This window comes from Miniopterus natalensis, chromosome 2 (assembly GCF_054644295.1).
Source record: "Miniopterus natalensis isolate mMinNat1 chromosome 2, mMinNat1.hap1, whole genome shotgun sequence".
NCBI classification, from domain to species: domain Eukaryota; kingdom Metazoa; phylum Chordata; class Mammalia; order Chiroptera; family Miniopteridae; genus Miniopterus; species Miniopterus natalensis.
In genome coordinates, this window is record NC_142082.1 from 177,368,015 (window position 1) to 177,390,114 (window position 22,100).

General features: G+C 53.1%; 1 protein-coding gene across 2 annotated transcripts in view; it reads right to left on the minus strand.

The window, feature by feature from the left end:
* Window positions 1-21,331, minus strand: part of SYN3 (synapsin III) — a 335,882-nt gene extending 314,551 nt beyond the window's left edge. For both annotated transcript variants that reach the window (XM_016222964.2, XM_016222974.2), the window contains exons 1-2: window positions 21,021-21,331; window positions 3,662-3,719 (exon numbers count right to left, since the gene is read on the minus strand). In XM_016222964.2, the coding sequence (XP_016078450.1) occupies window positions 3,662-3,719; window positions 21,021-21,331 (369 nt within the window). The remainder of the gene's footprint in view (window positions 1-3,661; window positions 3,720-21,020) is intronic.
* Window positions 21,332-22,100: the final 769 nt, after the last annotated feature.

The window sequence follows — 22,100 nt, forward strand, 5'->3', positions numbered from 1 at the left end:
TTAAGGGGAGAACCCTACCTTTGCTTCCAGAAGGCGTTTAAGTTGAGGAAATATATAGTTTGAGGACAAAAGATGAACAGAACTCCAACCAACAGCCTTCCCTGGGATCCACACACATCTACCTAACCCCAGCCCAACCCAGGTATCACACAAGGACAGGACTCAAGGGGAGCCACAGGCACTCGCGTGTGAACCCGTGGCCTGCCCAGCTTCCACGGCTGGATTCAAGGGCAGGGTCTTCACCTTCTCCTGCCTCCCTCTCCATCTGCTGGAACAGGGCACTGTCATCCCTTATGCTTTGGTACCTCTCTGAATACCGAGGAAAGACTGAGCATGGAAATTTCTGCCTTTTCTATTGGAGCAGAAGGAAGCCCAAGGCCTGTCTCAGTCCCAGTCCTCTAGCCTCGCAGAGCTGTGCATCCTCTCGATATTAATCTATTCATCAACCTCATCACCATTCCCACAGAGGGGTGACTTGTACCTGCGGCGAAAAAGACCCTTTGCCTCAAACATAAACAGAGGAGAGCCTGACATGCCAAGCACCCTGGCCAGAGCCTCTCAGGCCCCCAGGCCACTGCTGTGAGGCCCCGCAGAGCCGGGGGGCATTCTGGGTAACGGGATGCAACCCGATGCGGTCCCCCCCACTGGCCTCCTCGGGGGGGGGGGGGGGGGTGTCCTCATTTCTGGCTCTGCAAGAGCTGAGGCAAGCAGTTTTTGAAATGGGGGGTGAAAGGGTGGAGAGAAGGGGTGGAGGCTTCCTCGAGGCCAACCACAACTAACTCATTTACTCTGTCCAGCAAAACCCAGACAGTGCAATTATCTGGTTAATTTGGCCCTCAGTTGGGAGACAGGCTTCCAAAATGTGAGGCCGGCTCAGACTAAACAGTGGCTCCCATCCGGAGACTTCTCCCAAGCGCCAGAGGATGCGTATCGGAGATTCCTGGGGGGCTGCTTATGCGAGCCGCCCATTGATCCAGATGGGAAAAGACAAACCATTCAGACTCTAAGATGGGGCTTAGGAAGACATGTCTTCCAGGGGAAAACCTCCAAATGGCCTGCTAACTGGTCTGGCTGATTTGCCTTCTGGCTTCCATGGAGCACCCTGGCTGGAAATGAGGACTCTAAATGAGCCAATGTTTTCCAGTGGGACTGCAGCCCCCCTAGGCTGGCTAAGTGTCCCCAGAGTTATTCTTAGGGCAGTTCCCTCGGATGCTCCTGCTCACGGGTTTTGTACCCATAAGTTGGGCCAGGGGAGGCACTGACATAAATGGGTAAAATTAAAACATGCCTCTGGGGTTTTCACAAATGGGATGAGACAAGGTTAGCTAAGCTGGCAGCTGAGCATTTACCAGATGGTTTATGGAAAACTTAGATTTTTCAAGGGAGATTAAGGAGCAGTGATTTATTTCCCTTGGAAACTGACAAACAGCCTGGAATCTGTGGAATCTAGGAGTTATTCACCCAGTGAATATCTGCTTCGGTTCTAGTATGTGCCAGGCTCTGTGCTACTTAAGAGTGAGATCCAAACAGCCATGGCCCCTACCCTCATGCAAATAATTCCACATCTAAAAATGGGGTTAAAAACTCAGATAAAGGCCAGGAAGGAAACACCGGGGTACTACAAAAGGAAATAGCCAGGTTCCCTGACTGAGGTCGGGGCGTGAGGGCTCCAAGAAGGAGTCTTTGAGGAAGGGATTTTAACGTTAACACTTCTAAGAACCTAATTCGATTTTTAAGAAAGATCCCTCTGGCTTTAGAACAAAATATAAATTGGAAGTGGGTGAAAAGATGAAATTAGGAGGCTGTTGAACAGGAAGAGTGGCTGAGAGCTGAGATGGTTCAGCCAGGGCTCTAGGCAGTGGCGTCGGAAGGAGTGGACAGACTAGAGCAACGCGGGATTCGGAGTCAGCGGGATCTGGTCATTGAGCGGGCGTCGTGGCAGAAGGAGAGGGAGGGGTCCAGAAGCCGGTGCAGGTTTCTGGCTAAGGTGGAAGGTAGACGGTGGGACCCCTCACTGAGAGAGGAAACTCGGACGTGAGTAGGATGGGGTCCGGGGAACATGATGCGTCCTGGTTTGGAGTCAACCAAACTGGACTCCCCCCCGTTCCATACCCTGTGCTTCTGGTCTCCTTAGCTTTGCTCCCACTGTTTCCATCTCATAAACTCTTCAGACGTTGCCTCCACCTGTTGACAGCATAGCCATCCTTCAAGATCCACTCAAATACCACCCTCTCCTCGAAGCCACTCCCGACTCCAGTTAGTGTGGCCTCGGCGGCCAGGGCGCTGAGTTCGGGCCTCTCTTTCCTGGACTCCACCTGTGTGGAGGTCCTGTGGTGACTTACCGTGCCTCCTTCGCTAGACCACAGGCTTTTTGGGACAGAGCCTCTGCTCCTATATCCTGTTCCCCGTGTCAGCTAGCTAGCACAGTAGACGTTTGACAAATATTTGTTAAGTGAGCAAAAATAACCTGCTCTTTGCCATGGACGGAAAACCAGTAGACATTGGACAGACTTGAAAGCCACAGGATCAAATTGAAATTCAAGCTGTAGGTGTTTTCATACTAAGCCAACTCAAATGTGATGCTCAGAAAGGCTTTCTGTTCCTCCAACAGAAAGAAACTCAGAGTACGGAAAGGTCACAGCCCTCTATTTTTTTACCGCACTTTTCTGAGTTCACCGTATAGCAGGGCCCTTTCCTATCTTAGGAACTGTTGACCTTTGATGATGATGATGATGATGATGACGACGATAAAAGGGTAACATTTACTAAGTGTTGGTATGTGCCAGGCCCTGTTCTAAGGCTAACTTGTTGATCCTCACAGCCCCCCTATAAAGTTGATGCCTTCATTACCCAGTTGTACACGTGACGAAACTGAGCTGCAGAGAGCTTAAGTATTACTCAACCAAAGTCACTGTTAGTTGGGATTTTACCCTAGAGTCTGGCTCCAGGGCCCATGCTTTGATATGCTAAAGCCACAGCACGATGCTTGGCATTGGGCAGGTCCCCAATAAGCATTCACTGAATGAATAGGAGGAGCCCTAGATATGGAAACCATAGATTCTAGTCCTAGTTCTGCCACTGACTTCCTGTGTAGCCTTGAACAAGTCCATGTTTCTTTCCCCATAAAATGAGGGAATTAGATGTTGGTATTAATGCTAATTCTAAGAGCCAGTATTCATGATTCTAATCTCCTTTGAGGCTTTACATAATTTAATCCCAACAATGATACCAAAAATATACCAAAACATGATACAAAGAGATTAAGTCACCTGCCCAATACCCAGAAAATGAGGGAGCCAGGATTCAAGCCCACTGTGCTCCCAGCTCAAGTAGTTCCATGCCTTGTGGACCATGGCGGGGATGCGGGGACTAGAACAATGGAGTGATGGACCTCTGAGCTCCCCATGCTCATTCCCACTGGAGAAGCTCTACTTGTCTCTATTGAGATGCCCTTAGAATCAGGAAGGTTCTACTGCTAGGACAAAAAGGTTGAAAACCATTGGACTAAATAACCCCGGAATTTAATGAGACTCCCAGGTATAAGCCAGGATTTTTTGGTAATCTTGGCTCATTATAGTTGTATAAGGTTGGGGATCAAGGTTGCTCCTGGGAATGGCTCCAAGGTCAGGGTAATAGCACTAAAGGATCCGCGCCAACCTACCTGCTCCACGCGGATCTCAATCTCTCCATTCACCTTCTTCCCGTGGAAATACTTGGCCCTGCGAAGGAGAGGAAGACACCTGGGTAAGGACGCAGGTAGCTTAACTCTTTCCTCCCCTTTCCCGAAGGCCTTACAACCCCAGAGGTGCGTATCCAGACACATTCTCTGCCAGTGCTCTCTCCTCCCACCGCGACCGCCGCAGTCCTCGCTGCTTCTGCGTATTGAGGGAGAGACGGGGGAGAGCACTGGACGGGAGAGCTGGAGGCTCAGGATCTTGTTCTGCCAAGTTCTTTGACCTTCCCGAGCCTCTGCTTTATCCACTCTAAAAGGGAGACATTAAAACCTGCATGATATACTTTTAAGGGTTATGTTAAGGATCAAACAAGATAAAGAATCCTATATAAATGAATAGTGTGGAATTATTTTACTGAGGTACACTCTATATACTGAATAAAGGACTTATTAAATTGACGTATCCATCTGCTTTCTCCATTTGTCTCTGTCCAGTGGAGCAGGCCGTAACTGTTCCTTTGACCATCCATCCACCCATCATCCATAGCCCATCACCCGCCCCCTAACCGTCCATCCTTCCATCATCTTTCCTTCGCACCCCGTTATCAGCAAGTGGTGCCCCATCTGCTCATTACTCCAGGCAGAGACACACACATCATTCCTCTCCCCTCTTTCTCGCTCTATCCCCATTGATTCTACCTGCTAATCATTCCTCAATCTACCCACTTACCTACTTTTTTTAAAAAACACCCCAATCTTGGCCTCTTCGCTTCTCTTCTCATATAGATTTCCTTGTCATGCTCTTTTCTTTCATAGCACGCGGGACGGTTATAACTAGTAACTGTGTGCAGTGCCCGTGTCCCCCACAGTATAACACGGCTCCTCGAGGTCAGGAGCAAGCTACCTCACTCATCATGCTATCCCTCGACTACCGGAGTGTTTCACACACAGTAGGAGCTCAATTAATACCTGTTGAATGAGTCAGTGATTGAAGAGATAGATGAAAACAGACCCACTTGTTTTCTGTGCTATGGGCTCTGACCTATCGTCTTTCTCACTTAATGTTGACAACCGCCGCCAGGAGGTAGGTGTTATTATTTCCTATAGGCAAGGACACTAAAGCCCAGAGAGATGAAATGCTAAGCGTGTCCATAAACCTCTTCTGGGGCAGAGACAGCTCTTTGATCCCAATACCTGGGATCCTTTCCCACAGTGAGAGAGCCTATAGAACGTAGATCCCAACCCTCCATTCAGCTGGAATGGGCACGAGATTGAGTTCTAACCAATAATTTGTAATCATTACATCCAAGAATCGTCTTAGTCGCTTCTTTCATTCTTTCCCCTGGAACATCAATGCTGCCATCTTTTTTTTGTTTTTTTCGTTCTTTCATTTGCAAAGGAAAGAAGCCTTTCTACAGATTCTCTGGCCACGCTTCAGTCAGTCTGCTTGCAAAGCCTACCTACACTTCGCCGGTGCCAGTGGAGTTCATCTCTTTCCAACACTGCCCGTGTCACTGACAGCTCTGAGAGTAACACCACTTTTTCTTACAATGTCCTCGGGCTTAGATGTCAATGAGGCAGGATTTTAGTGCAACAGGAGCTGTTAGTGTGACCTGAAAGCAAGATTTTGGTGGCTTTTTTTTCCTCCCAGGAAAAGGGAACTTTATCACGTAATTTGTGGATTTTGTCACAAATCCGTAAAGGCAGTGTCGGCAAACTCCAGGAGCTGGGATATGCCCGCCTCTAATGTTTTGTGGGGCCTGGGGCAAAAGCACAAATGGAGGCCCATGTCTCATAGGCCGAATTTTCAAAATTGATATATAAAGCTCACAAACATTAAATAAAACATGTCCGTCTTGCTTCCTGAACAAATACAATCGCATAATTTTCTGCAAGGGTCAGGATTTAGACTTCTCAGAATTCCTGGACGGGGCAACATGGGAACTGCCATATTTTGGTTCCCAGTGACATCCCTAATTCTCCTTCCACCCTCCTCTCTGTCCTGCAGATGATGGGGCTTCTTACGGAGGCTTGTGGACGGGCCAGGCCACGTGGCCAGGCTTTACCTCCTTGCCCACACCCCCATCAACAGCTGTCCCTTGGCCTCATGCCTTGGGAAGCTAGACTACAAGGGCCCTGGAACTGCGCCTGTCCCTCTGGGCAGGAAACTCTAGGGTGCACGGTCCCAAGGATGCAATTTGCAGGGCCCTCCTTTGCTGTCAGCACGGGCATAGCTGGTAAGGGCCACAGGAGGACTTAGGTCAAGGGTCCCTCTAGCTTGGGTTTAACAGAAGTACTAGGTGAGCCTGGGACCTCAGGACAGTAACTAGTGAATGTAATCACTGGCATGCTGGGAAAAAGCATGGATTTGGAATCACATGGGTGTGGGCACAATCTGAGCTCTGCTACTTACTCACCACGTACTTAACCCGTCCCGGTCTTAGTTTCCTCATTTGTCAAGTGGTGATCACCTCTACCAGGCAAGGTTGTGAGAAATTCACTTGCTCTTTTGTGTAACAAGGCGGTAGAGTGTCGTGAGCTCAGGGCTGCACCGCCTGGATGTAATCCCAGCTCACTCACTGCCTTGCTCTGTACCTTGGGTTACTCACTCCACCTCCGTGTGCCTCAGTTTCCACATCTGGGAAGTGGGAATCATCACAGTAGCTCTCACGCAGGGTTGTTGTGAAGATTAAACAAGACAAGACTTAGAAAGCACTTAGAACAGCTCCTGGCACATAGTAAGCTCCAAAGTCTATAGGCCAGGGGTCGAAACAGAACCAGCAACAACAGAGGACCACTGAGTGTTCACTCTGTAACTGGGGGTGCCGTGTGGCAGGGACCCACAAACAAACGAGACATAATCTTACCCTCACAGAGGTTACAAGGCAGAATTGCTATTCGCCTGGCTTTATCCGTCCCGTCGGTGCAGTAAGTGATGGACAGTGATAGTAATAAACGGGTGGCGTGGATACGGAGGCCCTGCCCTTCCCACCCCTCCTATTTGACCCCAATGTCAGCCCTGAGCGGTGGTTGGGCAGAGAGCAGCCGCCACATGTTCCAGATGGAGACGTCCCTGCTCAAAGCCCCACAAAACCTCTAGTAGCAACAGTGAACCACACCTTATGCTTTAAAAGATTTGGGGGATTCAGTCCAGACCCTGTGGGTCCTTCAGGAGCTGGGCCCTGCTGACCTGAGGCCCATTTCTCCTCCGCTTTTCCGCCCACCCCACGGACCCGCTCCCCGTTCTGCCAGCCCTTAAACATGTCCCATGCTTTCATGCCTCTGGGCCTTCGCGTCTCTCTCTGCTGAGGGCGGCTTCCTGCTCTTCCCTGCGTGGCTGCCTCTTTCTCACTCTATCAAGTTTTCCCTGGAAGCACCCCCTAAGGAGGCTGGGTCAGGTGTCCCTCCTCGGGGCTCCCATAGCCATTAGAACTCGCATCTCCCTGGGCTGCAATTACCCTTTGCTTGTCGGTCCCCGGCCCCCATACACCTAGCCTGTGAGAGCCTGGGAACCCCGAAACTGTGTCTCAGGGCTCACTGACTCTCCAGCATCCAGCGCGAAGTGCCAGGGCCCGAGGCACATGTTTAACAGATGTTTGCTGCCTGGGTAAATGAATCGTGTCTTTCAGGCATAGGCCACAGGGTATCCGGTCCTGGAGACGCGTCACTGCCACCTCCTGGTGCCCTGCTGCAGTGCACTTACACACCTACACCCGCCGCGACGCTGGGTCACACTGCGCAGCGACAACTGGCGGCCCTGGCCTTGATTCCACCCTGGAGCCCAGGGCACGCTGCACTGCACCGATGCCACCCAGGGCGCTCCGGCCTTCAAAGGCTCACCTTCCCAGGAGAGACGCTCGTTTCGCCCGTCGCTGGGATGTTTGCCGCAGGGCCTGGCAGACAGACGCAGGCTGAGGCGGAGGGTCAGGCGGTCCATCCCCCTGCCTGGCCGCGAGTCAGAAGCCTGTCTCCTGACGGGCCACACAGGCTGCTGCCCCTTGCCGGGGCTCATTCAGGCCGGAGCTGCCTCCGAGCAGCTCTGTCTGGCCGCGGGAGCGGCGGGGATGGTCTGGAATTCCAGATGCCTGGGGGGCTGGGGCTGCCCGCTGCCTCCGGAATCGCCTGGCTGTTTGACCTCAGGTGAAATGGGGGGGCCCCGCTGGGCCCAGGGCTCGGTCTCCCCAAGGCAGACCTCTTTCCGATGCCCTCATGTTTACTCTCATAACGAGCTCCCTGAATATCCCGGCCCATCAGTCAAGCCCTTGGCCTCGGGAAGGAGGTGGGGGCCGCTCTTGATTCCGCCAAGCTTCCATCTCTGTGGGTGGTCTCATATTTTACCGCCACATCAGAGGCACCAGGAAGGAGAATATTATAAAACCGGCTGCCCGGGGTGGGAAACCCCTATTTGGGGAGGCGGGATGTGGTGTGAGAGGAAGATTTATGGGGAGCGGGTACCGGGTCTTCCAGGGCTGCAGCAGGGGCAGGAGAATTAGCACAAACAGGATCCACCTGTGCCCAAGCAGCGCCCTCCCCCCAAATCCATCTGGGATGTAGAGTCAAGGTGGCCGGGTCTCAGCAAAGTCCTCCCGGGGGAGGAGGGGTCAGGGGCGGTCTGCCTCAGGCACAGCCCCTGCTGGGGAAGGGGAGGGGGGCAGGGAGGCAGGAATCCGGTTCCATTAAGGGATTTTCATGTTTTTAACGCAACACGTCAGTTGCTCATTTGTGGCCTAGACAGAAGCAGGGGGAGACAGAAGGTGGACCACGCAGGAGATGGCTGAAGGTGGACACACGCAGGCCTTTCCCAGTTAGTGACACAGGGAGAGTCACATGGCAGTTTGGTTGAATGGAGATGCAGCCAAAGCAAGACCTTTGAGCGCAGTCCCATTCAGAGATCAGTTCTAGGGCTATTACTTACTCCCAGAATAGCTGACCCTCCTGGCCCCTCCACTGCCAAAGGGGACCCTCCAATGACCGGCAGCCTCTCCATATCCCTTTTTAATCTGGGGGTTCCTGTGGGTTAGGAAAGGGAGGGACCCTCTGAGGGTAACGCCCCTGGCACCTGTACGGGGATCTGTGGAGGTGAGGAGCTGAGACCTACTAGGGCCCCATGCCACAGGATGTGACAAACCCCTCATTGGCTTCTGACGACAACAGGGAAGGAGATTTTTGTGGGTAGGTCGGGCCACAGTTCCCATCACCTGTTCTGTCTCTCATTGTATCACTATTTCCTGAGGCTCCTGGGACTGGGCACCCCGCTAGGCATGAAGGGAAAGGCTGATCCAGTTCCTGCTCCTGTGGTGCTCACGTGTCCTGGGAAAAGTCACAAAACTAAGCAGGTGAAAAAGAAACGACGGGCGCTGTGAATGAAATGCACGAAGTGACAGGGTACGTGTGGGGAGCAGGGGAGCTCTGACTAGGGTTGCTCAGGGAAGAATTCTTTGCAAGACACAACACACTTTTATTGACCATCTACTATATGCCAGAGCGTGCAGGCTCTAAGGAAGCATGAGGCTTACGACATAGCCACAGGGAGAGACACATAAATGGGTGATCACACAGGGCATTAGCCCAAAGATCCAGGTGCACCCGCAGAAGGGGATCCCAATCCAGTCTCAGGGCCAGGGGCTGCTTCCCTGGGGAGTGGCCCAACTCATTCATCATTCCACCCAGTATCTGGTACCTATTCTTTGCCAGGGCCAAGGGCCTCAAAGACAAATGCCAGAGGGTCTGGATGTGTGCATGCGTGAGAACAGAGAAGGGAAAATGAGTTGAGTAGATGCTGCAGGCACCCGGGGAGGGTGGTGAATTTTCCTGGGGCATGTCCCTAAATGTGCAGGAAAAATGAGCGATGGGCATGGAGTGGAAGGTCTAGCTTTGAGTTGGCAGCTCTGGCACTGGCTCCATGATTTTGGATGAGCCTCTACTTCTTCATCTGTAGAACGGGGGTAGGAGAATCTACCCATTGGGTTGTCATGAGGATTAAGTGAGGATGCAGCTTTGAAGGCCTGCTACTAGGTCTGCTGCTCACCTGTGGGCTGCTGGGGGGGGGGAAGACTTCACCTCGCCAGGTAAAGAGGGGCGTGGGCACTGCCAGCATTAGAGAGAGACCCAGGTCCTGTCCAGCTTGATTTATTTCCTAGTTCTGCCTCAGACAAATGTCATACTTCCAGAGTCTGTTTCATTTGTACAAATAAGAGCATTACTATGTTTGCCACAAGGCCCCCATGAATGACCTCCCTGACACGTGGCAGGTGTTTAATGCTCATTTCTTTCCCTCCTGTCCTTCAACAGGATAGGCAGAGGGCTAAGGTTAGTGGATATGTCCTGGGGAAGTGATGGTCATTGTCTCTCCAAAAAGAGGAAGGGGGCAGCCTCCTCCCAGCTCTGAATGGGACTCCAGCTTCACGTCTAGCATGACGGAAACCTGCACCGGACGCTCCCTGGCACGGGCCTTTAGGGTAAAGTCATCAGGCACCCAGTTCACTGTGACTGCAGAGATGGGCTAGAATGTCATCTCCCATCCCTTCCCCTCTCCTCTCCAAAGACACAACACTGTGTCACCCTCATTCCCACAGATATCTGAAAGCCCACAACCTTCATTCCACCAAAAGGGTGAACATTTAGAAGGCTAAGCTGTTCCATCAGCAAACACTGAGTGAACAACTAGTAAGAGCCCAACCAGGAGAAGTTCCCATGGGAAAGATATGCACTAAAAGGTAATTCATACCAAGGTGCAAATGACTAACACACAATCATTCTAGAAAAGGGGCATAGATGTTATACGGAGGATGAGAAGATGAGAACCATGAGAATATTGAGTGCACAGGAGGAGAGGACTGAGGGAGCTTATTTTCTCTCCTTCCGTCCCTTTATCTATCCACTTACCCATCCATCCATCCACCCACCCACCCACTTATCCATCCATCCATCCATCCATCCATCCATCCATCCATCCATCCATCCATCCATCCATCCATCCACTTATCCATCCATCCACTTATCCATCCATCCATCCATCCATCCATCCATCCATCCATCCATCCATCCACCCACCCACCCACTTATCCATCCATCCATCCATCCATCCATCCATCCATCCATCCATCCATCCATCCATCCATCCACCCACCCACCCATCCACTTATCCATCCATCCACTTATCCATCCATCCATCCATCCATCCATCCATCCATCCATCCATCCACCCACCCACCCACTTATCCATCCATCCATCCATCCATCCATCCATCCATCCATCCATCCATCCATCCATCCATCCATCCACTTATCCATCCATCCATCCATCCATCCATCCATCCATCCACCCACCCATCCATCCACCCACCCACCCATGGTCTACTACGTGCTCAGCACTGTGCTAGTCCCTCGGAATCACACTGAACAAACAGCCTCCCTGCCATCCTGGTACTTACAGCCTAGCCAGGAGACAGGCCCAGAGAGGAGCTAGGCTGCATGCGTGCCTTGACGCCTGTCTTCTGTATCAGAAGATGCCAACTGGCAAACCTCATGGAGTCCATAGTCCTGCTTTATTGGTCTTAAATTGTATACTTTCAATTTTAAAATAGAAAATTCATATAAAAATTTCAGATTCCTAGCTTCCTTTGAAAATCAATAATGGCAACATCACACTCTTATTGTCTCAAGGTAGAAATCTGCTGAATGGACCCCAGGTGCTGCCTTCAAAGAGGCCATCGGTTCTCAAACCTAACACAGTCCCCACTGCTCCCTGTCATCTCCCTGAAGCTGAAACCAAGTGGCAGGTCCATTTTTTCCTAGGGCTTCTGCTCGTGTTTTCCTTACAGCAGGGAAACATTTCTCTGTGCCTATCCCTTTTCCTACCACCTGTCCCTTCACTCACCGACTGGCTTGTGTCCTGTGAGCAGCTGCACAGGCAACCCCTAATTTAACTAATTCCATTCTGAAGATGGCGATTAGCTCAGTGCAAATCTGCAGGAAACACGCACCCTACCCTTCCTGCAAACCCGGGGTGGGAGGTGAGGAAAGTGGACAAGAAGCGCCATCCCCTCTCCTGCCATCACAGACAGTCTCCCTCCTGCCAAGGAAACGTGTCCCAGACAGGCGTCCACAGGCCCCAGGAGAAGAGATGTTCTGTAAAGAGGCTGGCCTCTGCCCAGCCACCTGCATCCTCCAGGGCAAGGCTGTCACTGGGCGGGGTGGAGCCTGTGGGAACAGGAACAGCTATTGCTAAGAAAGCCCAGGGCATCTGAGGGGCTCCTTCAAAGGAAGGTCATTCAGAGGGCCTGGGCGAGAAAAGTATGTTTTGGAGAATGAGGAAAGATCACAAGTTAAACTGCAGAACTCCTCAGAGACAAATCAAGGCAAGAGCAGGGAAGATGACTGAGACACAAAGTCAGAGAGGGAAAAATGAAGAGCGCCAGGCCCAAGAAACCTTGAAGGGCTTGTAGGCTGACCCCTCTGTAGCCTGAGCCTCTTCTGCATTATCCCTCCCAAACGGCCAGCCCAGCTGTGCTTGAACACCTGCACATGACGGGGAGCTCACCCCCTTACCAGACAGCCCACTGGATCTTTGCTGACCTTCCCATTCTGTACATTGAGCTGAAATATGTCTCCCTTTGTTGGCCCCGCTGGTCCCAGTTCTACCGATAGGGAGCCATAGGTTTCCCGAGCTCCACTCTAGATATTGTGATTCAGTAGGTCTAGGGGTCATCTCATCCATTCTGACTTCTAGTGATAGTCTTTGCATGGATGGAACCAAGCCTCTCTCTTGCAGTCTTGGTGGGACACACTGTGGGCCCTACCAGGTTTTTTCTTCACCTGGAATTTGATTTTTGAGCCAAGAGGCACAAGGCTGGGAGGAACCAAGAGGTAACTTCTCCAGAGACTGCCCACCAGCCCCTGCCTCCTAGATTCTGGCAGAGCCCGGGGCCCTAACCTCTCTGAGACAGAGGTCTTCATATTTCCTTTTGATTCTGTGAGCCTCCCACTATTTCTAATAAATCCCCATTTTGCCCGAGTCAGCCAAAGTCTATTTCTTTTCCTCACAAACAGAGAACTCTGTCCAATAGAAGGCGCCTGAGAACCTGAATGTCATTCTGATGGAAACAGTCTATTGAGGACTGTGATCTTAGTCCAGCGTCACTCTTTGACTTTGAGGAAACTGAGGCCGAGAGGACAGTGGCTCCACTGAGATCCGGCTGCATCAGTGGAGCAGGGAGAAATTAGGAAGCAACAGCACCCATCCGATTTCTTCCCCGTAGTCTCTCCTGCCCGAAGACATTTCCCTCACATTTTCCAGCCACTGTTTCAGAGGCGAAGACTCTACCAGGGCAGGAGAGACAACCCTTCACTGTTTTCCCCCTCCCTCCCTCTCCCCCTGCGAGCTGGGTAGGAAGCGGCAGGGGCACCGGGCCTCTGGATTGGACGGCTCAAAGACCTCACGGAGAGAGGTCAGCACTTGAAAAATTCCTCAAGTCAAAGGGCTTGGGGCTTGGGTGCCACACAAGGCCCTCACTGTGTGCGCACATTGTCTGCCCCATAAAAGGGGCCGGGCCTGGGAAAAGGGAGCCCGTCTCCAGGCGACTGGGCAGGCTGCTGGGGAATGCCCAGGGCATTCCCCTCCCCCAGGCACCAGGGCCAGGCCTTTCGGGGGAGGGGCAGGTGGTGCCCTGGGTGGAGGGATGAGTCCAGAGGGCCAGTGCCACTCCAGGTGGTGCGGCCTGACCTGTGGGAGGCAGCAAGTGAAGCCCCAGGAAGGTGACTTTAGGCCTTTGCTGGCTCCCTGTCCCATCCAGCCCTGCATCTGCCTACAGGACACAGGCAGGGCCTGTCCTTGTTCAAGGAGAGTGTCAGGGGTAGGGAAGCGGTAGGGGGAGGCATAGGAATTCTGTTCCCTAGAGCCAACTGTCTTCAACACAGGGGTGTGGGTCTCAGCTCTGAACCCCCGAACCAACTCTGGGAGGAGGGCTCCACCCTGTCTTCTCATCTTCAAAGATCCAGGCCCCTCCTCCGGGCCGTTGGAAGACAGCCCTGCAGCAAATCCAGCTGAACGGAGGAGCGTGCCAAGTGGCTTCCTTCCGCTGGCTCCCAGCGCTATTGTATTCACCAGCAATTAGTAACTGCAATTAATTGTAAATAACAGTTACCGTTTCCGCACCTGTTAGGACGGGCTAAGCCCTGTCCCAGCCCCACCCATGCCATCATCTCTAATCCTTACAACAGCCCTTCACAACAGACAGGACCAGGTCCTGCCTCACAGCTGAGGAATGTGAGGCTTGGAGGTCAGGCTGGCAGAAGGTCACCAAGTGAGAGGGAGGATGGGGACCGTCCACTCTGTTTCGCTCCCTCCCTGCTGGTGACCGACAGTCCTCAATCCTCACCCCAGGCAGGGAAAGCTGCTCTCTGAAAATGGGGCCATGTGGGTGCCTGGTTTGGCTCCCCAACCAGAAAGCAAGGAAGCCCAAAGGCCAGGCCCTCACTGGGCCGTGTGAGTGGGGCTGGGCGCTGTCTCTCGTGGCCATCCCCATAAATAGGCAGCCAGATAAAATACGGGACAGCCAGTAAACAACAAATTCCAGATAAACAACAAATAAGTTTGTAGAGCCTGCCCCAAATACTGTATGGGATATACTTATACTAATAAATGGTTTATCTAAGTATTAACTGGGCATTCTATGTTTTTATTTGCTAAATATGGCAATTTTCCCTGCAAGCCAGGGCTGGTGACGCCAGCTCTGAATTCAAACCCCCCGCAGGTGGCACAGTGATTAGTGAATGTCCCGGTCACCACGGGCCACTGAGACTCACTGCAAGGCTTCAAGGCAGCGCAGAGACGCCAGGACGCCCCGCAGTCCTCACGCCCCCACCCAGGGTGGAGGCGGAGCCTCTGGGTCATCAGTTGGATGATTTGAGGAAGGGGAACCTCAGGGACAGTGGACGGACACAGGGAAGGCTCCAGAATCCTAGGGCAGCTGAGTGTGTTTTCGAGAAAGACTTGCCCCCAGGGCATTCTCGATCCTAAACTTTCCTGTCGTAACAGCAGCGTTTAGCACGAGCATCCACTTATTCATTAACCGAATCATCTCACTACCCTATTACCCTGTCGGGCGCTGGCCTAGGCTCCGAGGACTCGGTGGCTAAACCAGGGAGGCACAAGGCCGGGTCCAGGTGAGCAGACCGAGCACCCTGAAGACATCCCTGAGGGGGAGGAGCAGAGCGCTCTCACCGGAGCCCCATAGCGCCCCGTGAGCTCAGTGGAGGCGAGGTGGTGGCACTATGATCCCACTGTAAAGATGAGGAAACTGAGGCACAGAACGGTGAAGCAGCTCGGGAGACCACAGGGCAGGTGAATGGCAAGGCTGAGACTTCAACCCAACCTGCCACCTGCAAGCTCTGACTTTCTGCACTTAATCTCCTTTCCCATTGGAACCCTCTTGGGAAACACGTTTAACATGCTAGGAGGTCACATCTTTAACATCCAAGGGCAGGGAAAAGAAAATAAGAGACCCTGTGCCTGCTCCCTTGGTGACTTATAAAGAGGAAACAGTCGCCTGGGCAATTTCTACAAAGGAACCAGTTTCCAAACCTGAGCTGGCGAGTGTGGACGGCTCCAGGAAGCCCCTGGGCCCGGGCACCTTAACATTCTGGCCGCCCAAGGGCTCCAGCAGGGCGGGGCCGCCTGGCTCCGGGAGGGACGCTTTCCTCTGAGGGCGAGGCCACCAGGATCCTGTGCTTGGCAATGACAAGGGGCCCTGCCACCTCACCCCTCCTGCTGACCTCAGATGCCAGTGTGTGCACGTGTGTGTGCACGTGTGTGTACACGTGCGGGGCTCAGGGGGCCGGCGTTCTCCCGCCCAGCACAGTGCCTGCGCTCAGGTGAGAGTGGGAAGGGTGACAAGGGAACAGGGCTGTCCAGGACGGTCTGAGCTGGATCCCAGATGCCACTGGAGTCGTTTTGATGTTGGGCTCAGAGATTCAGTTTCCTTATTTATAAAATGAGAACAGTAATTGTACTACATGCAGTTGTCAGGAGGGTTAGAGAATCGATGGGAACCATCTCGCACAATGCTGGTCATGGAAAGGGCACAAATGTTTGTCACGAGACAGTGATGGAGACATGACCCCATCCTCAGAGCTCACATTTATTCACCTGTGTGGTCATTCATTTCTCAACCAAGACTTTCCGCATGTACCTCGTGCCAAATACCAACGCCCTGAGCAGTGGTCAGCAGGCGGCGGGTGCCGTCAGAAGTGCCTTTTAAGAAGTCAGTCCCATTCGAGTCCCAGACTAGCCGCTCTCCTACCCGGTTCCGAGCAGGTGTGTGATCTCTGTGCTTGGCTTCCTCACCTGTAAAATGCACTCCCACCCGTCCCCAGAAGTGCCGAGCAGTGGTGTGCTGGCAAATGCTGGACAACCGGCTCTCTGGGGAGACTCGAAAGCCCTGGTCGGTAGCATTTGCCAATGTCTGTGGTGTAAATACCCTCGCTGGGGCCACTGTGACTTTCTCTTGAATTAAGCAGATGAGAGAGAAAAGGGGGATTTAAGGATGCCGCCAAGGGCGCCCCTTGGTTCCATTGTCACACCCTTACCATCATTACCAACAACTCATCACCTTCAAAGCCACTCAATCAGCAGACATGTCTTGATGATACAAGACAGCACCTCGGAGTAGGGAGGTGAGGGGGGTAGCGGTGGTGGGAACACGGTGACCACCCAGCGGGATAGCTCTGGGTGAACTGGAAATGCACAAGGCACTTTAACGGTTGTCATTAGCATTGTTTACTAGGACAGTGTCGCCTGTCTAGAAGGATGGTAGTTCAGGGGTGTTTCAAACCAAAAATCTTCATTTCTTCCCCAACCAAAAAAAAAAAACAAAAAAGAAACCAGAATAACAGGGAAGGTAACAATAGGTCACTGTTGAAATGGAATAGCTGACATTCTAGGGACAGGCCACAGGTGAGGTAGGAGGAGAGGAGAGTTCCAGAGGCCCTGAGGGAGGGAGGGGTTGGGGCACAGACTTAGCTGCTTCTGTGCCCCCCTCACCCCAACGGCCCCCTCACCACCTCCATCCCGCCTTCTGGTTATGAGCAATCTTTTATTTTTTTGTTATAATCAATGTTTTGAAAATCAAAGCTGGAGTTTTGGCACATTCTGTGGGCAATAGTAAGAGCTTCTGCCTCATTTTTAAAGAATCTCAAACATCTACCTTACACACTGGAAAATCAAGAACCAAGATTTTACACATAGGTGAGTAAAAACAGAAACCCCTCGACTGCTGACTCCTAAGGTAAGGTGACTCCCAGGTCCCATGATGCCCCTTAAAAGCTACCCTGCTTGGACTGGGGGGGGGCAATGACAGATGCTAAGTGGATACTTCCTGTGTGATGAACGGCAGGGATATAAAGAATAAGACACTGGCCCTGTTCTTGCAGAAGAGACAGCCACCGAGCAGCCAATTATAACACAACGTGGTGAGCGTGTGTGGTAACGGCACAGTGAGGTACGTGTTGAGTTACACAGAGAGGTGGTTGTGAGCAGCGATGGCAGGGCGGGGTGTGTGGGGGAAGACTTCACGGAAGAGGTGACTCCTGACCAAACTTTTAAGGATGAAAGGAAATTGGCCAAATGAACAAGATAGGGAAGGGTGTTTCAGGTAGCAGGGAACAGACTATGCTAAGGCAAAACCGCATGTTTGGGAAGCACACGCTGTTTGCTGTTCCTTTGGAATGAGCAGCAAGGCAGGAAGCGGACTTGCAGAACTAGAGGGAGGGCAGACATGCCCAGGACTTTGAACTTGAACTTGAGGGCAATGACATAGCAGGATTATAAAGGGGGTGCACAGGGTGCCTGGGAGCACACCGATCAGATTGTGTTTCAGAAAGACCACACCTTGGTGGTGACATAGAAGGTCACCAGGTGAGGTTAAGACAGGAGGCCTGAAGCCAGTGAAGCTACTAGAAAAATCTAGGTAAGAGAAAAAGGGGAGATCAGCAGGGCTGAAGGAAACTGAGCTGGATATCCATGTCTGTTATTTCTCCTTTCTCTTGTGGTTCTCAAGACAGGCTGATCTTTCACCCCAGAGGACAGCACCAACTTTAGTTCACACCTACAACTAAGCCAGACCGAGGGTAGTGAGGGGCTGGGGGTGGGGTGGGGTCCAAAGTTCCCCAAACACCCTTGCCCAGCCAGGCTTACTTTCAAGGGAAATCCCGAAAAGTGGTGGGATCTTAAAATGCACAGCCCGAGTCCTTCGCAGCAAAGTTGGCTCTCAGACCCTGTATTTCTGCTCAGAAGATGAAAAGTCCCCTTCCCCAGGTCACTGACGAGGTAGGAGAGTGTCTTTGGGGGCCCAGGCTGGTCCCCAGAGTCTGGGAGCCGGTCTCTGCAGGGAAGGAAAGAGTGGGGGGTTCCTGCAACTCCCTTGCCTGCAAGGAAACCTGCCTGCAGGAAGGCCCTGGACCAGAAAGTGGCAGACAGGGATCTGGGGCTCAGAAGGGAGAAAGGGAAGCAGAACTGTTTCCGGTGGGTTCCCTCTTAGTCCAGACAGTGGATCATTGCCTCCCCGTTTCATTATCATCTCAAAGGGGGGAGGAAGGGGCTGTGTGACCTGGCTTCGCCCCTTTAGCCACTTCTTCCTCTTGGGGACAGTCCCACAATGAAGGGGAGGCTGGGGACCGCCTGGGAAGGCAGCCACGGCTCTGCCAAAGCCGCCCAGGGACAGTGGGGCTGGCCCGCCACCTGCTGGCCGCTCCTGGGAGCGGGGACAGGAATTTGCGGGGAAGAACCCGGATTCGGAGACGCCAGCATCCATTTGGAGAAAGTTGGGAATGTACTGAGATTAAGAGGGGTTAGGAAGTTTGCAAAGGACGCAAAATGGAGTTCTGAGTGAGCAGCTGATGGGTCTGAGGGCAGGAAGTTTCTGTCACAAACATTCAATGGATGCAGAGCCAACGTCCAGGCAAGTGGGTGAGTCTCAGCTTCTCTTTTTTAACCACTGAGGGGCAAGAAAAGGACAGCTGCTCTCAAGACCTGATTAAAACACGGCCACGTGAACAGGACTGGAATACAATATGCGAAATCCCTTTAGCCAAAATCGTGTCCCCCACCTGTGCGCACAGCCTATAAATTCACGCAGTGTCACGCCTGTGGGTTACAGAGGTTGAAGACCAGAGGCCATCACTGCATTTCAGCCACTGTGCGCATCCACTACACTACACAGCCTGTGGGCACCGGGGGCACAGAGATCAGTAAGACCCAGCTTTGTCACCCAGGAGCTAGCAGGGAAGAGTGACCAGCACAGCATCCCGGCTCATTGGGGGAAGCCTAATCCGCTCTGCCCAGTATGAGCATGAAGAGGGTAACAGGCATGCCTACCTGGGGCTGCAGTCAAAGTCATTAATGTTGCACAGGTCGCAAGAGTTTGCGGTAATAATACGCACTTAAATAGCACTTAGTGTCCACCAGCACTTTTATGTGAACTCAGGATTGAATCCTACTGACATCTGTTACCTCTATAGGTGGGTATTAATATTATTATAGGTAGGTTTGTAGTAACTTACAAACGTCATACAGGCAGAATGGGGTGGAGACCGGATTTGAACCCAGAGCGCCCAGCTCTGAAGCCTGTGTTCTTAGCTGTTGCACCAGGCTGCCATTTACGAGCTCAACCTCCATGCAGGAAGCAACCTTCCTGACAAATAGGTTTTTAAGCACCTACCCATCACCCAGTCATGGCAAAGCCTGACTAAGCCAGAGGCGACACAGTCAGCAGAGGATACTCGAAATCGAGGCCAAGCACTGGGACAAAGAGAAACAGGGCTGCAAGGACCACGTAGGCATTCAATTACCCGGTGGGCTGCCAGCAGGTTTGCACAGGCGAGAGTCCCTGGAGGCAGCCCCTCTGCAGAAATCGTCCCCTAAGCTCAGAGCCTCGAGGTGGTGCAGATACGCACATAGGCAGAGATGAGCAAGGCTCGGTGATGAGGGCCCTCCGGCAGGCAGTCCTCGGAAGACGATGCAGCCGGTCAGAAGAGGCCACGCGCATGGCCTCTGGATAAGATCAAGTGGTTTCTGGGCAGGAAGGTGGAGACCGACCTGAACCTGCTAAAGGTGCTTCAGTGGTGACTGCATATGTGTTATACACTCTACATGTCTCCCACTCAGTCAATCCCAACCGGAGTTAACTTCTCGAGGAGTGCAGGTGAGTGCACGCGTGCTTGTTAGACTAACAGCGCCCGGTGTGCTTAGTGAGCTGGAGCATTCATTCATTCATTCATTCATTCACTCAACACGCATTTACCAGGTGCCTGCTCTATGGCAGCCTGGGGAGACACGGGCATGCAACCTTGCTCTCAGCCCCCACAGCCACCCACCACCGGTCGCCTGTCAGAACTGCCCTGCTGGGGAGCTGCCGTGTCTCCACGTTTGGGCTCACCTCCCGGCCTGCAGATTCTGTGTCTCCAGCCGGACTCGTAACATTTATCACCTGTCTCTACCCAAAATGTGGAGGAGAGACCCACTCTCCACCTGTGCGAGGAGGGCCTGCTCACCACTTACCTGACCACCTACGGCTGTGTCCTGCACTCACCTAGTGCTCGGTAACTACCTATGGAACAACCCCAGCAATGACCTTGGCACACTTGTCTGGTCTCTGCCCCGCGGAGCTTACCATGAAAAGAGGCTGGAAGGCGTGTCGCTTTCACCCACCTTTGGTGTTAAAGGCCAGACTACCAACCAGCACATGTAAGAGCTGGGATGCAAACTCCGCCACTCTGCTCTCAGGGGTTTTAAATACTGTGGACCTGTGTGGGTTTCCTTCAACCTCACAGAAACCTCAGTTAATGGGGGGAGGATTCCTGAGGCTGATTGATGGGTAAGCAACTATTTCAGATCCTAAAAGTTCTCTGTGTTTAGAGAGGTGAGATGGCACATACAACACATACTGTGTATTGGATCGTGCTTCCAGGGGCTCTGGGCAGCACCCCACAGCAAGCGCAGGAAGATGCTTGCAGCAGGTCATATGAGCAAGCACAGTGAGCATATAATAAAGACTGTTACAGTCCCACTTTCCTTCAGGTCAGGCTCAGCTGTCCAATGGACTATAACATACTTTTTAGTGTTTAGAGCTTCTGGGATTTGCAGGTGAGGGACTGTGGACCTGTTTATGTAAAGCCCAGAGGAGAAGCAGGTGCCACACACCTAGCATGCTGTAAGCACATGGCAAATGTTCGTTTCCCTCCCTCCCTCCAGCCGTCTCTGCACCACCCAGCCTCGCAGAGCCCCACGAGAGTGATTTAAGCCCCATTTCCGTTCCTGCCGCCAGCTGGGAGGGCCCCCAGTCCCGCTCACCAGTCTGTGTGGGCATCGTCGATCACCAACAGGATCCTGGGCCTTTGCACAACCGGCGTGGAGGGCCCCGGAGGCTCCATCAGCCCCGCGGGGGCCTGCGAGGTGGGCTTCATGGCGCTGGAGAAGGAGCTGAAGAGGCTGGAGCCCGGCGACGAGAAGGAGGCTGCCAGGGGCTGCGGGTGCCTCCGCTCCGTGGCCGGGGACGCGGGCGAGCTGGTGGAGCTGTCCGGGCGCTGCAGGTCTGTCATGTAGCCGTTGGGCAGGTTGGCCACGAAGCTGCTGTCGGAGAGGCGCCGCCGGAGGAAATTCATGGCTGTGCACGCAGGAGGGGGCTTGTTCCCCTCGGATGGTCTAGGCGAGGCCGGGGACACAGGCTGCCAGGAGACGGAGTAGGGGGGCCTTGGACCAGGAGGCTGTGTGCGCTGACCAGAGAGGGGCCCGGCGCCCGTGGGCTTCAGCCGCCTCTGCCACCTGTGGGAATAAGCCAACGCACACGTGAGTGGAACCCACCTCCGGCCCTTGACAGCAAGCAGGTGTGGCCCCTTCCTGCGCCGCCGCTGGGGGCAACGGGAGCGGGACATCCTTAAGGAAGGAAATTTGGCGACATGTAATGAGAGCACACCCTGTAACCCACGATTTCCACTTTCTAGAATTCCAGCCCAAGAACGGAACCCGAGCTCCAGATAAAGCCTCCTGCCCAAGCGCGTTTACCGCGGCCTGCTGTGCGCTGGCGACATGCCGGAGGGGACCTGGCCTTCAGGCCCCGGCGGCTGAGTGGAGAAGCCACCGCACAAGGGCTCCGTGACACCTCTCGTGGCTACGGAAAAGGGCAGCTTAAGGGGGGACCCTGGTAACAGAAAAGCTCATGTTGTAAATAAGATCATGGTCCAAGAGTATAGGTGCAGAGAGACTACAACCACCTGGACGGTCAAGTAGCAAAACGCTGGAAAGAAACCCCGCCGGATGCTAATGTTAAGGGCGGTCACCTTGGGTTAATGCGATCCCACGGCCTCCCCCCTCGTGTCCACCGGTGTAAGATTTATTACCCCTCAGAAAGCCCTCCTGGCCCCCCGGTCAGTC